Source organism: Calliphora vicina, chromosome 1 (assembly GCF_958450345.1).
Source record: "Calliphora vicina chromosome 1, idCalVici1.1, whole genome shotgun sequence".
Lineage (NCBI taxonomy): Eukaryota > Metazoa > Arthropoda > Insecta > Diptera > Calliphoridae > Calliphora > Calliphora vicina.
In genome coordinates this window covers 71,849,509-71,866,521 of record NC_088780.1, presented here as the reverse complement: position 1 = coordinate 71,866,521, position 17,013 = coordinate 71,849,509, and the positions used below count along the sequence as shown (strand labels likewise).

The 17,013-nt window shown below is 28.1% G+C and overlaps 1 protein-coding gene across 1 annotated transcript in view; it reads right to left on the bottom strand.

Annotated features, from left to right (window-relative positions):
- Positions 1 to 17,013, bottom strand: part of Myo81F (Myosin 81F) — a 708,752-nt gene that overhangs the window by 317,420 nt on the left and 374,319 nt on the right. The window contains exon 7 of the mRNA XM_065514962.1: positions 7,390 to 7,688. Coding sequence (XP_065371034.1) covers positions 7,390 to 7,688 — 299 coding nt within the window. The remainder of the gene's footprint in view (positions 1 to 7,389; positions 7,689 to 17,013) is intronic.

The following is a 17,013-nucleotide window of genomic DNA, read 5'->3' as shown; positions in this document are numbered from 1 at the left end:
TACCTTAAAAAAGATAGAAATTAAGCTCAACCAGGAGGCAATAGATGCGTTTAAAAAATTAAAAACCACATTGACTTCTGACGACGTGATGTTAGCGTACCCAGACTTTAAAAAAAAATTTGTCCTAACGACGGATGCTTCAAATTATGCTTTAGGAGCAGTACTGTCCCAAGACAACAGACCAATCGCCTTTTTATCAAGAACTCTTAGCAAAACGGAAGAAAACTACGCCAGAAATGAGAAAGAGCTTCTAGCTATCGTATGGTCGTTGAAATCACTAAGGAACTACCTTTACGGATCTACAAAACTAAAAATTTTCACGGACCACATTCCTTTGACATACGCACTAAATAACAAAAATTCAAATTAAAACGATGGAAAGCTTTTCTTGAAGACTACAATTACGAATTACAATACAAGCCCGGTAATGTTAATGTAGTTGCCGACGCTCTATCTAGACCATCTAATGAAAACTCTCAAATAAACACTTTGACTGCAACACAACATAGTGACGACAGTTCATCACAAAATTTGATACAATTCACAGATGCTCCAATAAACGCTTTTAAAAATCAAATTATTATATCAAATGAAGAAAGTCACAGGCACACCATATATGAACCCAATCCTACTACAGAATCTCTCACACATCTTTTAAGAAAATTTTTAAACCCCTCAGTTACTAATTGCATAAGAACATCTAACGAAATTTTAGGAAAATTGCAAGAAATTTATAGAGAAAACTTTACACAATACAGAGTTAAATATTCTCGGAACATTGTAACAGATCTAAAGAATAAAGAGGAACAAGAACATGAAATAATAAATGAGCATAACAGAGCTCATATAAATAGCGTGGAAAACAAAAATCTGTAAAGAAAATAAATACGATAGACACCCTAACAAGATTGCAATTCAGGAAACACCTATTCCACATTACCCCGGACAGATCATACACATTGACATTTTCATCACAGAAAAGAAAACCATACTTACCGCTATAGACAAACTTTCTAAATTTGCCCAGGTTAAAATATTAAGATCTCGAGCTGCTGAAGATATTGAAGAGCCACTTAGAGAGATGTTACTTTCCTTTGATATGCCACAAATAGTAGTCGTGGATAATGAGAAATCATTTAATTCAACTTCAATAATTTTCATGCTAGAAAATCAGTATAAGATAAAAGTATTCAGGATACCCCCATACAGTAGTAGCGTAAATGGACAGATCGAGAGATTCCACTCAACGCTGTCAGAATTGATGCGTTGCATAAAAGCAGGAAACTCTCATAATACATTTTCGGAAATTTTACATATGGCTGCTTACGAATACAATAATTCTGTACATTCAACTACGAATAGAAAACCCTTTGACGCATTTTTTTAGGTAGAGTTACAACAGATCCCCAAGAATTGGAAAAAACTAGACTAGGTATCATCCAAAGACGAAACCCTACATAAAGACGTTGGTCCATCTCATATTCTCCACCCTTTACTGACCATTAATTGACAGAACTACAGGCTTACTTAGACCGATTGAAACCGAAAACAAAAAGTTCCTTAAACTTTATCGGTTACGCTTGGAAATGGATAGCGGGAAACCCCGACCACGAAGATCTTGAAATCCTAAACCAAAAAACAAACAGACTGCTGAGAAATAAAAATAGAAGTAGTAATTAACAAATTAACAATAGAAAAAGTTAATGATCTTACACGTATAACGAATAAATTATTGGAAACATTTAAAAAGAATAATAGTAATAATAATTCTTTAAAAGAACAATTAATAACACTATTAAAATATAAGTGACATATTATAAAAGAAGAAATTATAAATATCCAACACGCCATACATTGGGCGAAAGTAGGCGTAGTTAACTCATTCATACTTACATCTAATGAAATAAATATTGTTAAAGAAATCATTAGTGAAGATTTTATACCTTTTGTAAACATAGAACCGGCATTTGAATTTGCCGATTAAAAAAAATAGCTTCAGATCATAATTCACTTATCTACATAATAAGCATTTCAATGAGAAATGTTAATGCATGTAACAAAATTATAGTAAGACCAATAACATTTGGAAAATTTATAAATAAAGTAATATATAAAAACATTCTTATATGCGATAATGTAATGTATGGTATGAAAAATGATTGTAAAAGTTATAATAATATTACTGTTTGCAATCGAAATAATTTGGACAACTTGGAAACTGACACGTGTTTAGCAGATTTAATCCAAAGTAAACCCGCAATTTGCAGTTTGATAGATAACCGAGGTACCCCCTCTATCGAAGAAGTAGCACCGGAACGCTTTTTCTAAACCAATTTAATGGCACAATTCTCATTAAAAATGAACCACATAATCTAAATGGGACTTATGTGATGCAATTCTCTAATACTAATGTAATTATAAATGATAAAATCTACAACTTTTTCGATAGGACACAATTGCAACCATTACCATTTGAACCAACATATAGAGGAAACCTTATCCCTGGAAATGGTAAAAGAAATAAGAACAAATAACACAGAAGAAATTGATTTGCTAGATATTAAACATACAAAAGGCTTTGCAGTAAATTTCGGATTTTTCCTAGTTGCGATATCCTCCATAGTCGCGTTACTGATCAAGATGAAACCTTGCAAAAGGAATACCAGATCGGTGATCATTCCTACGGTAATTAATACAATTCCATCGATTCACACATCCATGCCTGAATTGTCAGAAAGGAAGCAATCAGAACATAACGGCATAACAAGAATCGCGGATATTCCTTACTTTTGACGAACGAGGACGTTCGGAATTAAGAGGGGAGGTGTTAACACAAAAAAAGTTGAATACCCCTAATATAAATATTTGCGAAATAATAAAAACTGCTAACGCAGCTCCAGACGTGTTGCAAAACAATTACATTCTTCATTACCATGCAAATTAATATTTCATTTAAAGTTATTGTAAGAATAAATTAAACAATTTTTGTTAGTTCTAATTAAGAATTGAATCAATAAAGTTGTATTTTTTTAATAAACAAAATACAAAATTTATTAACTTGCACATAACTTTTGACTCACTAGATGTTTTTAAACAATTCTTTCTTACTATTATTGATACATACTTGTTAATTCAAAAAATTATACTTCAAGAAAATCGGGAAAGAATTGGATCCGTTATTAGCAAAAAACCAGACCAAGGTAGGTAAATAAAATTTTACTTTTCAAATCCGAATAACTCGTGAACTATAAGAGATAATATACGGATTGGATCCGTTATTAGCAAAAAACCAGACCAAGGTAGGTAAATAAAATTTTAATTTTCAAATCCGAATAACTCGTGAACTATAAGAGATAATATACGGATAAAGCAATGTTTTTTGTAGATATCGTCTAGTAGATTCCATATATATATAAATCTTTCAAATCCGATTGCAAACAAAAATTTGGCATCATTTTTAATTTTTGATATACACGAGGTTCCCCACTTAGGGGCATTGTGGCTCGGCCCCGCCTTGGTGTTATAAGTCCAAATTCAAAACATAAACTTATCAACACTTCCTCTATAGCCATGGGAAATTTTATTAAAATTTATTTTAAAAAATTTGTTTAGAAGTTACAGATTTATTTCCACTTTTTTTTCCCCCACTGTGTCATTGATGTTAATGAAATTTATATTTTTGAATAGACAACTAAATAACGCATTCGTATAAAAAAGATTTTTTTATAAATATCTTTGTTTTTCGTCACTAGAGGTCGCTAAACTTAGTATATTTTCAACATAAATTTTATGGAGAAAAATATATTTTTTTATGGTTAACTAAAATAATTGTTAATAGTTCGTTTTAAAAGATATAAACTTGCGATTGACGGCAAATGAAAGAATATGAATGTGGAATTATGCAAAATGTTTTTGTCAAAAAAAAAGATCTGCGCAATTTTAAATAATTAACATTTTTTTATTGTAAGCCTGAAATTCTAAAACTATATGTTAATCTATTTTGATTGGCCCATAATCATAGTCAAAATAAAGTACATTTTAAGAGAATTAAACTCGACTTTACTTAAGAGTGGACTTAAGGTCTATCATAGACTAGTTAAAGTATACTTCTGATGCTGAAATCGACTCTAAATATCAAACTAGCTGAAGTTGTTTTTAACTCGTTTAACAACAGCATCAGCTGTTCTTCGCCGAGTGAAAAAGTTCATCACAAAGTAAAATTTTTTTAATTTACAAGATATTGGTAGAGATTTTGCAATTATTGAACAGTTATCAATAAAATTAGTACCAAAATATCGTAGTTATTATTAATTAATCTTATCTTTTCCATTTTTCCACAACAAACAACTTTCTTTCTTTAGATGTCCCGGTTACTTATATTGTTTACGTTTTTTGGTTTTTTTGTATGTCAGTTGTTCAGCGTTGCCACTTGTCTGTTTTTTGTTGTATATTGTATGAAAATATTTTCTACATTTGCGGTGGCACCCAGTTAAAGTCGGTTCAATTTAAAACATGCTTTAATTATGACTATGGTAATAAAAAGCTGGTTTTTATTTTAATGTTGATTTTAAAAAGAACCGACTTTAGTGTTTGACTATGATTATGGGCCATTATGTTTTACTATAGAATATCCTTAAGTAGGCTTGCCAGATTTGAAATTGTCAAAAAACGTACATCTAAGCTAAAAAAGCAGTACAATTAGAGTGTCCAAAAAAACCGACAAATTTAAAAAACCGGTTTCCGGTTTAACCGAAAAAGTGTGTTTTTGAAAAAACCGGTTTTGATTTTTATCTTTTAAAAAAACCGATTATCCGGTTTATATTAAATTTTTATTCAATATGAAAAATACGCTAATTTAAAATTTTGGAATTCTTAATGCAATTGTCTTATATATTTTTCGAAATATTGCTAAATGCTACAATTTTGCATAAAATGAATCAATATTTTTAAAAATGGTATCAAAGTTTTTCAAAAATATGTTGAAATGAGCTTTTGAAAATACATTTCATTAAAACCGGTTAACCGTCTTACAAAAACCGGTTTTTCAAACAACCGGAATGTTAAAGAAAACCGAAACCGGTCGAGTTTACAAAGATGAAAAAACCGGTTGACCGGTTTTCGGTTTCGGTTTCGGTTTTGGATACTCTAAGTACAATTGTTTATTTTCAAAATTTATTTAATTCAATAAAAAAAACTAACAAAAAATAGTATTCAAAGTTTGTTTTTATTATTAACTCGCTTTCTAAATTTTCTATTAAAAGTTTATTTCGTTCCTTCCTCCAAAAATTAAACATTAAACTAAAAATTCTAGATTATTTTCTTTTTGTATAGATGTATAAAAAATAAATCAATCACCTTTTTTTTTTTTTAATGTATTAGTTAGTTGGCTTTTAGTTACAACTTTACCCACGATTAAGTGCTAACTAATTGTGCTGAAAGTAACCAATTGTGAATAACATAAATAGGTACTTAAAAAAGTTAACACTTGGTGATCGTTTATGAATATGCGCCAATGTAATTATTTCTTCAAATTCATGAAAAGAAATCTTTGAATTAAGATGGAAAATTGAAAGTTTTTCAAACTTATTATTTTCTAAATTGAAACGATCTTTTATATAAGTACTTATATTCTATAAAAACTCTGCTGTGCGTTTTTTAAAAAGACAAATCTCTTGCTGATTATTGCAACTGCTACATATACGTTCGGCTAAAAACCCATAGAATTTTTCATCCTGCTGTTGTTTAAATTTGTCGTTTAACTGATAAGTTTACCTCTATAAAATTATGGTGAAAGTACAAAAAAGGTAGAAAAATAGTACAAAAAGAAGTACAGATACTAAAAAGAAGTACATTTGCGTACTTCTTTAGGGGTTATGCAGTTAAAAGTACAAAAACTAAAAAAAAGTACGCGTACTGCTGAAAACAGTACGTCAGGCAAGCCTAGCCTCAAGTATTATCTATAAGAAAATGTAATAATTAGTTGTCCTTTCGTATGAAAACTATTAAAATTTAGTTTTTGTTTGTATAAATTCACATTTCGTAAATTTTCAATTTGATGTTTTGGGGAAATAGCTCCAGATTTTTGGTTTTTTATAAAATAATACCGTTTTTTCTTTTAAATAACTAAGAAATATTGCGTTATTTAACAAAAATAGTTTAATGGCATAAAGTGTATTAATAGGTCTTTATTTGGTTCTTTATATTGTATGTTTTTTGCTGAAATCCAAAAAAATGCCAAAGTTTGATTTAATTTTGAAAAAAACGTCAATTAATTTTAATTTTTCTTTAATTTTATCTAATGCTTATCTCTTATTTATTCTGATGTGAAATCATTATTTGTCCGTATTGACTAGAACTTTAAAAAAAATTGTTTTTGATGGCACCCATAAATAATAAATTTTTACCGTAAATGTAAGTATCTCAATAATTGTATATAACATATCCTTAGGTTGAGATATTAGGAACACTTAAAGTATAATCCAACATCCAGTTTTTAATATTACAGCTGAACCATAAGTCTATGAACATTTGAAAATATCTGTCCATTCGTCCTTCCGAATTTAGAAAATATTTCACTATTAAATTAATGCTTGGTTCCAAAATAAAAAACGATTTTTACGAATTTTTTAAAAAAAATTAGATGTTATACAGGATATTGAAATCTTGATGTCTTGGAATTATGAATATCCTCCCCATGAAATTTTCATAATTTTGCATCTCATATTATTAGAGAACAATAATTTCTGAAAATTAAAAATTTGTTCAAGTTTATAGGGTTTTTAAGGAAAAGGTTGTATGGCAGCCACCCGAATCCTTGCTGCGATTGTAATAAAAAAGTTCACAAACAACAATAATTTTATTTAATTGATTATAACCAAATTTTAAAATGTTAGGATTATAACTGTGAATTTTATTCAAAATTATATGTTCAGGATATATGGGAGGTACCCGTGTCCTTGCACGGATTTTTTCAAGAATTATATTTTTTCTTAATCTTACCAAAAGGTAATATTTTACTAATTTTAGCTACCTTCGAAAAAACAAATTCAAATCAGCTGGACTATAAGTTTATTCTACAAAAATGATCTACTCAACATGCCCTTTCAGAATTCACTAGTCTGTTCCAAAAATGCTGTTGGACAGTGTAATCAATAAAAATTATAGCCTAATCAAATATATAAAATAATTATGAATAAAAAATAAGGAAGCATTTTAATATAAAAACTTCGTTTTAAGTAATACGTCATAAAACTAAAAATATGTACATTAAATAAGTTACTTGTTACTAAGTACTCAACTTTTATTCCAGAATTGAAATCAATTTCATATTTACTATGTATGATTTGAAAATGTGTGCACATAGAATTACATGTTAGAAATTATTATTACCTTTTCTGCGAAACGAGCGTATTTTCCTTCCTCTGTTATATAATCACTGGCACATCTTTTTAAATGACTTATCAAATATTTGCGAATAGTTTTTACTGAAGGTAAAACTACACTACACACTAATGACAACAGTGCCCAATGACGAAGATTTACCCTTGAATTGGGATCCGGATGATCAGTTGTTTGTTTAATAAGTTGCAAATAAAGTTCGTTTATTAAAGATTCTTTTCGCATACATTTATCCATTATTGATTGCACAATAGTAACATGTTCATCTTCAGCTCTTTGCACAGTATCACCTAAAAACAGAATACAAATTAGAAATATTGTATATAGATATATATATATATATATATATATATATATATATATATATATATATATATATATATATATATATATATATATATATATATATATTTGGTCAATTCACAACGTCTCTTATCAGTCATATTGTCATAATGTCCTAATATATCACGACTCGGCGGCACGGCTTAACCGACTCTTAAGGATTCGGCGCAGGTCCCTGCTGGCTGGTTACGATGGTACCGTGAAATAGCTCCCAAATGAAATAACTCCCAATGAAATAAATCCCATCAAAAATGAAGTAATTCCCAAACTTAAAAAATGAAATAACTACCAAAGGGTAAAATGAAATTACTCCCAATAATCGGCGATTTCATAATTTTAAAAATATTAGTCCGAAAAAAGCGAAATAACTCCCAATGAAATAAATCCCAATAGAAATTAAATAATTCCCAACCCGAAGCAATTTATTTATGTAATTTAATAAAAGGAACTACAAAAGTGAAATTATTCTTCGCTTACCATTTTTTGCATTGCGGGCCTATACCGTAGCGCAAAGTTTTACTCCTCTGGGATGTGTCAAAAACTGGCTTCACTCAAAAAATTTGTTTTGCATTGCTAAGGTTTTCTTCTTCGGGGTGTATCAAAATATGGCTTCGCTCAGAAAAGATATTTTTCATTCCAGAAAGGTTTTATAATATTTCAGAAAGCCGATTTTCATTTCGCACCAGATTAAGAAATCGTTGCAACCTGACAAAGGCCGACGATGTAAAAAGAATCTTTTTTGAGCGAAGCCGGTTTTTGATACACCCCAGAGGAGAAAACCTTTGCGCACGGCCGAAGGCCGGCAATGCAAAAAACTTTTCTGAGTGAAGCCAGTTTTTGATATTTATGGGTTCTTCTTTTGCAAATGAAAATGAAATAACACCCAATACAGTGAAATAACTCCTAATTCCCAAAATAAAATGAAATAAAACCCAACAAAAATTTCATTGGGAGTTGTTTCATTGGGAGTTATTGCATTATGAAATAATTCCCAACAAAAAATTATGAAATAACTTCCCATGCGTTAGGAGTTGTTTCATAATGAAATAAGTCCTAAGTTGTATGAAAAATTTGTTGGGTGTTATTTCATCTTTTCGTGGGGAGTTATTTCATTTGGGAATTATTTCACGGTACCGGTTACGATAACACAATAATAAAAATGGCTACATCCGACTAAGAAGAAGGAATCCAACAGACCTGCGCTTATGATAGGATCTATAAATTAAACATAATTTTTCGTCCAACTGTGGTGGGAAGTAAATAAAAAATAATATTTAGATTTAAGATTTGAACAAATTATTGATAGTTCACATTATTTTGTGAAGATACAATAAATAAAATATGAAAAAAAAAAAAAATTTATTTATAATATTTTTAATTTAAACTAAAAAGGTATTAAAAGTTTCATAAATATTATGAAACATTCATAAAATTTAAGTTGGAAAAACTACAAAAATATGTAATAAATTTGAAAAAACTTCATAAATATTATGAAACTATTCATAAAATTGTAGGACGCATTTTCATTTATACTATGAGCAAGTTTTTATATTTATGAACGCATTTAAAAAAACAGTATTCTTTATATTTATGAAGAAGTTCATTAATAATAGGATTTAGTACATTGGAAAATTTTTTATGAAATATTTCATAAATAAAAAGTCTTTTTTCATAATTATTATGAATATTTTCATAAATACACCAAGTATTTTTTTGTAATTTAAGAAATTTTACATAAATACTATGAACAAATTCTTAATATCGTTCATTAGCAAATTTTTCATAAAATATTCATAAAAAAAAATATTCAATATTTGGAACTAATATAGACACAATGGCATTCGAATTTTTAACATATTTTATTTTCAAATACCGAAATTCCTATAACGGGCAAAATGAGTTCCAAAAACTGAGTTTTTTTTAGAAAAGTGCCTACTTTATTTTGTATATAGATATATATATATATATATTTGGTCAATTCACAACGTCTCTTATCAGTCATATTGTCATAATGTCCTAATATATCACGACTCGGCGGCTCGGCTTAACCGACTCTTAAGGATTCGGCGCAGGTCCCTGCTGGCTGGTTACGATAACACAATAATAAAAATGGCTACATCCGACTAAGAAGAAGGAATCCAACAGACCTGCGCTTATGATAGAATCTATAAATTAAACATAATTTTTCGTCCAACTGTGGTGGGAAGTAAATAAAAAATAATATTTAGATTTAAGATTTGAACAAATTATTGATAGTTCACATTATTTTGTGAAGATACAATAAATAAAATATGAAAAAAAAAAATTTATTTATAATATTTTTAATTTAAACTAAAAAGGTATTAAAAGTTTCATAAATATTATGAAACATTCATAAAATTTAAGTTGGAAAAACTACAAAAATATGTAATAAATTTGAAAAAACTTCATAAATATTATGAAACTATTCATAAAATTGTAGGACGCATTTTCATTTATACTATGAGCAAGTTTTTATATTTATGAACGCATTTAAAAAAACAGTATTCTTTATATTTATGAAGAAGTTCATTAATAATAGGATTTAGTACATTGGAAAATTTTTTATGAAATATTTCATAAATAAAAAGTCTTTTTTCATAATTATTATGAATATTTTCATAAATACACCAAGTATTTTTTTGTAATTTAAGAAATTTTACATAAATACTATGAACAAATTCTTAATATCGTTCATTAGCAAATTTTTCATAAAATATTCATAAAAAAAAATATTCAATATTTGGAACTAATATAGACACAATGGCATTCGAATTTTTAACATATTTTATTTTCAAATACCGAAATTCCTATAACGGGCAAAATGAGTTCCAAAAACTGAGTTTTTTTTAGAAAAGTGCCTACTTTATTTACGGTGTGATAGTAAAAAACCTTTGTAAGTATTTAAGAAACATATAGGATTATACAAATATGGAGCTTTTCGAGGATCGGTGCTTTGCCTTTTTAAAATTTTTTAATCAAACCGATTTTGTTTTTTTAAATTGGCCAAGTTTGAAAAGGTCTGGGTGATGCTATGTCAGCTTAAGTGGGCCAAATTTTACTTTACACGCATTAAGTTATCCTTCCGGATCATATAAAAATTGTATATAGTCCCGAAGAAAATTTTTGATTACAAAAGAAAAAATATATGGGCTTTTTACATGTTCCAACTTTGGATGCATATTACTTTTTAGCTCCAAACTTGTGAAATTTCGTATCAATATCTCTAACAGTTCTCGAAATACCAAATTATTTAAACCTCTGGGCTAGTGTTTATAAACCGGTTAACCGAAAAACCGGGTTTTCTTCGAAATCTCAGTTTTTTGCGAACTGGTTAATTTAAAATGATGATTTTCGGTTAACCGGTTTATCCGGTTTTTATAACTCGGTTAACCGGTTTTTAAAATTTGGGACTGAAATTAATAAATCTCATGTTTTTGTGCATATTTTATATTCATTCTATATAGTAGAGATCGATGAGTATACTTAAAAACTTTTTCAGAATAAATTGCACATAATGAAACTATTTAAAAGTAAATTCCGCATAATTCTAGAAATTAAGCTAAATCTTAATAATGATTTATTATAAACAGGGCAACCAAAAATATGCTCTAAAAAAGTGTATTATGCGCAGTGTTGCCACAACCTTAAAATATTTGTAACCATGTTTGATTAAAAAAAAAATAACCAAAATGCTAATAAAGTAACCAAAAAAATATTATTACAGACGTAATTTTTTTAACTTTTTTAAAAAAATATGAACAGAAGTTTGAAATTTAATTTTTTTTAATACATTTTACACAGGTTTTTATACTTCAAGATAAATTTTATGTCAAGGTTTCAACATTTAGAATATTATGAAAATAAGTTCTTAATAGCTGAAAAAATGCTAAAAATGCAGTGCGTTGCCCCTCAAAGTTGGTCACTTCGGGTCTCAATTTTTTTTAAAAAATTGGCAAAAATCTATTTATGATCCGAATGAGCTGAAATTTAAAATATAAATAGTGTTAGGTTATCTCTATTAGTTGAAGAGATATTTAGGTTTATTTATTTTTTTTTTAAAATTTTGCTTGATCTTTTTATGGTTTTTTAGATGTGGCGGGCCTACGGAGGTTCGGATTTTTTTTTAAAATATCACCTATATTGGCGATATAACATGTAAAAAGTGCCGTATTTTTAAGGTTTTTTCCCCAAAAAGGCCTATATATTTTTTCTTTTGTAAAAAAATTTTCTTCGGGACTATATACAATTTTTATATGATCGGTAAAGAGAATTTAATGCAAAATCGTGTAAAGTAAATTTTGGCTCACTTAAGCGAACACAACACATCCCAGACCTATCCAAACTTGAGTAAAAACACCGATTCTCAAAAAAGTTTCATATTTGTATAACTCTATATGCTTCTTAAATATCTACAAAAATTTTTTAACTATCACACAGTAAATAGCGTCACAAAAGGCACATTTCTAAAAAAACTCAGTTTTTGGATCACATTTTGCCCGGTTTAGGAATTTCGGTATTTGAAAATAAAAAATGTCAAAATTTTACTGAAATATAAATCTTCAAGTCCTAACGCTTTCAAAAATATCAAATACTTATATAAAAAGCCTTTATTTACTCCTCAGAAGTTCCACAAACCACAAACCCCATTTGAAAAATTTTTACGTTTTTTTCATATCTTTCATGCAAAATGTTACTAACATATCAAATGTAAATTTTAAATTCAAAAACATACTGACTTAACAGAAAGTTATAATTAGTATAAATTTTGGTTATAAATAACCAAAACGGCAACATAAAATAAGCACTTAAAAATGAAAAATATGCTCTTAAAATATAAAAATATGACCTTAACAATAGTTGCTTATTGTTTTATTATGAAGTTGTATTAATCTATATATATAAAAAAGTAACGTTACTGACTCACTAACTGACTGATTCATCATCGCACAGCCCAAACGACTGAAGCTAAAATCATGAAATTTTAACTGTGAGTTCCTTCCTCCCCAAAACGATCTGATAAGGGATTTTTGGAAATTCGAAAGTTTAGGGGCTAAAAAAGGGTAAAAACGGGTAAATTCGGTAACCTTATATCTTCAATACTGATAAAGATACAAAAAAAATTTAAAATTGCATGTTACTCCATTTAAAAAATAAGCTGACAGGTGCTTTGTACTTTTTCGAAATTCGAACCTTTTAGGGGAGAAAACGGGTAAAAACTTTATTTTGGTACTTTTTTAGCACCCTATGTATCTTTTAAACCAATAAACATAGAAACAAATTTAAATCGTATTCTTTACATATAAAAAAATATGAGTTTGGTACTTTTTGGAAATTCGAACCCTTAAGCGATAAAAATTGTGTTTATTTTTGGTACTTTTTCATAAAATATGTTTTTCTATAATTTGACAATTTTGATAATTTTTTTAACATTCGTTCCTGGATTCATACAAATATTAACTAATAGGGTGTTATTTGGAACTCGAGTGCCAAGGTGTATATTGGGCCAAATCCGGGTAAACAGTTTGGTACTCTTTTTAAAACATATTTTTTTTGGGCACATTAACTCAGATTTTAATCGTTTAGTCATGTCTGTAGCATAAACAATTTTGGCAAAATGGAATATTTTTAAATTTCGAACTTGAGTGGTGGAAATTGGTACTTTTCTCCTAATGGTACATTTTTAATATTTTAAATTATTTCACTTATCGACATTAAAGTTAACTGATATGTATCTGAGTGAAGTTAGTGTTAGGAATAGGGGATAATATTTAGGTACCAAAATGTGAGAACTGAACTACAGGTACTTTTTTATTCTTCTAATGGTACTTTTTGAATTTTCTATAACAATGGACTTAAAAACATGAAATTAAGCATATATGGTTCTAAGTGAGTGAGAATTCTAGGGGTTGACTTTTTGGTACCTTTTCTTTATACGAATGGTACTTTTTGTAATTTCTTCAGCAATGAACCTAGAAACATGAAATAAAGGTTATACGGACCCGAGTGAGTGGGAATCCACAAGTGGCTGCTTTCTAGTACTTTTTCTATATTCTAATGGTTTCTTTTTAAATTTTCTGTAATAATGGACATATAAATATTAATTTAAGCGTATATGGTCCTAAGCGAGTGAAAATTCAAGCGGAAAATTCATGGTACTTTTTCTTTATTCGAATGGTACTTTTTTGCATTTTCTATAACTAAGTACCATTAGAAATATAAAATTAAGAATACATTGTCCTAAGTGAGTGAGAATTCTAGGGGGAGACTTTTTGGTGCTTTTTCTTTATTGGAATGGTACTTTTTGTAATTTCTTCACCAATGGACCTAGAAACATGATATGAAGGTTATATGGACCCGGGGGCTTTTTGGTACTTTTTATATATTCTAATGGTACTATTTGAATTTTCTACAATAATGGACATAGAATATGAAATTAGGCGTATATGGTCCCAAGTGAGTGAAAATTCAAGGGCATACTTCATGGTACTTTTTCTTTATTCTCATGGGTCCTTTTTGAATTTTCTATAATAATGGACCAATAAACATAAAATTAAGCATATATGGTTCTATGTGAGTGAGAATTCAAAGTGGTACTTTTTATTTATTAGAATGTAACATTTTCTATTTTCATCACCAATGAACTTAGAAACATTATAGAAGTTTATATGGACCCGAATCTACTAGTAGTGACATTATGATACATTTTCTTTATTCTAACGGTAATTTTTGAATTTTCTACAATAATATGATTAGATATAATGAAATTTAGCATATATGGAACTGAGTGATTAAAAGTTTGACTTTTTTTAAAAATATATGGTACTTTTTTATTCTTATGGTAGTACTTTATAGTACTTTTTCTTTATTCTAATCATAATTTCTGAATTTTCTATAGCAATTGACCTAGAAACTTTTTATATTCTCTACACCAATGAACATAAAATCATGAAATAAATCGTATATGGACCTAAGCGAAAGGAAATGTAAAAGTGGGGACTTTATTGTAATTTTTCATTATTCTTATGGTACTTTTTGAATAGTCTATAATAATGGGCCTAGCTAAATTAATTTAAATAGATATGTATCAGATGGAATAGGACGATTAAATATTTTGGTAATTATGTACAAACGTTATTTGCTAATCAAATAATTTGATAAGTTAAGATCTTTAATGCTACATAAGTAACACATTTTTTTAATTGTACATTGATATACTTTTATTTTAATAACAAAATATATGCTAACGAAGTAGCGGGTAATAGCTAGTAAAATATATAAAAAGTAAAACAAATATTGAGCTCATTAATTATAATTGGTTATTATAGCATTAAATTTCGATTTTGGTGACTTCGGCATTACACAAAAATAGTTTGGTTCAATTAAGTTTTCAAATTTTCAAACTAAATATTTGTTTTAGATTTCCGTAGTGTTTCTTAGAAAATTTTAATCAATTGATTCGTCTCATCTTTTAAAATTACTAATACTTCAAACTTTTTTTAATAATTAGTAGCATAATATTTTTCATTCTCAATCCATGTGCCCCAATGTTTACATGATCAGTAGGGAGAGGATGTTCCGTATAAATTTCTCGAAACGTTTATATACTACAAAAAGCTTTAAACCCACTTTCTTAACATTTAAATTAAGTTTCAAAAACTCTATGGAGAGCGTGTAATTTTTAATTAAAAAATTGCAATGGATTTAGAAATGTCAAAAAGTCTTACAATAGTGGAGTGTTTTGTTCTATTTAAGACTGCGGCAAATAAAAAAAAACTTTTTGTTGCAGTTTTATCATTGGGACTCAAAATACCATCACATTTCCTATGGTTCTTCCTTTCTCATCCATTGTTTCGACAATTGATATCCATTTATTATTTTTTTATTTTTTTTTTATGATTTCTTAATATTTTCGTTACAATTTTTGTATATCTATGAAAATGCTTTGAACGCGAGGTTTTCGATGGATATTAATATTCTGAACATTTGTTGAATAGTTTAAGTTCCGGTCCACACTGTGGAACATTTGATGCAAAACATTTTTAAATTCTCTCTTGAAACTGCATTCGTGACAACACAGAAACAGAAAGTACCCTTTTCCATTCCTCCAGAGTACCCTTTTCCATTCCTCATTTCCCTTTCATCATCAAACTCAAATGTTTTGCAGCAAATGTTGCACAGTATGGATGGGGACTAATGCCCAACCATAACTGCCTCAAGCTACCTTACGTATTTTTTATTATTTGTTAAATTTTGATATTTGTGTTTGTATATTTTTAATCTAAAATAAAAAAGCAATAAGCAGCAAAGCCCCAAAAATTCAAGCATTTGAACATTTTGTTGGAATTTGACTTGAATGCAAATGTAATTATGTTTTAAACTTGAAAAATATTTGAAAAATTAAATTAAGTGCAATACAACTGTAATTCAATTGCATGACTATAATACAAGGCTTGAATTACACTTGCCTTGACCTTGGGTTCCAGTAAAAATGCTTATTGGGTTAATTCAAATACATACTTATATGGAACTAAGCTGCCTTAAGTCAACGAAAATTCAATGAAGATAAGTCGATTATAGATACTATAATTTTTTTCTTTAAGTAGCTTAGGTCAATTATCATGGGACCCTAACAAAATAGTAAAATATAGAAATGAAAAATTATAATAATAAAACAATAAAATTATATTAAGAAAACAAAATAATGAAAAAAATATGCCGTTATGAGTTAAATATGAAAAAATATGCAAAATATGCTAAAATATGCAGTAAAGAGCAACAAATTAAAAAATATGCACTAACAAATCGTTGCCAAAATTCTTAAAATTATCTGAAACGGATAAATAACTAACTCATATGTTTATACGACGCATAGTAAAAAATATGATATTATTATTATTTATTAATAGATAAATGTAAATATAATGTGTACATAAATATTTTGTTTTTTATAATTCAATTATTTTATAATTCATATCTATATTAGGCTGAACATTTTTGTTGTAAGCCTGATTGGTATAGTTATGATTTTAATTCATTGTTGGAAAAAGTATAAATACAATTTTTTAAAAATTCAAATTTAGAAATCAAATTCATTTACAATTAGTTTTCTATAGTTTAAGCAAACTTTTATGTATTTATATAGATTGTTGTAATTGACCCCATTCAGCATATTTAGCACCTCGCTTATATTAAATTGTTGTTTACCAAGGAAGCGAAGCCTGAATTGATTAAAAATCGGGCACACACCAATAA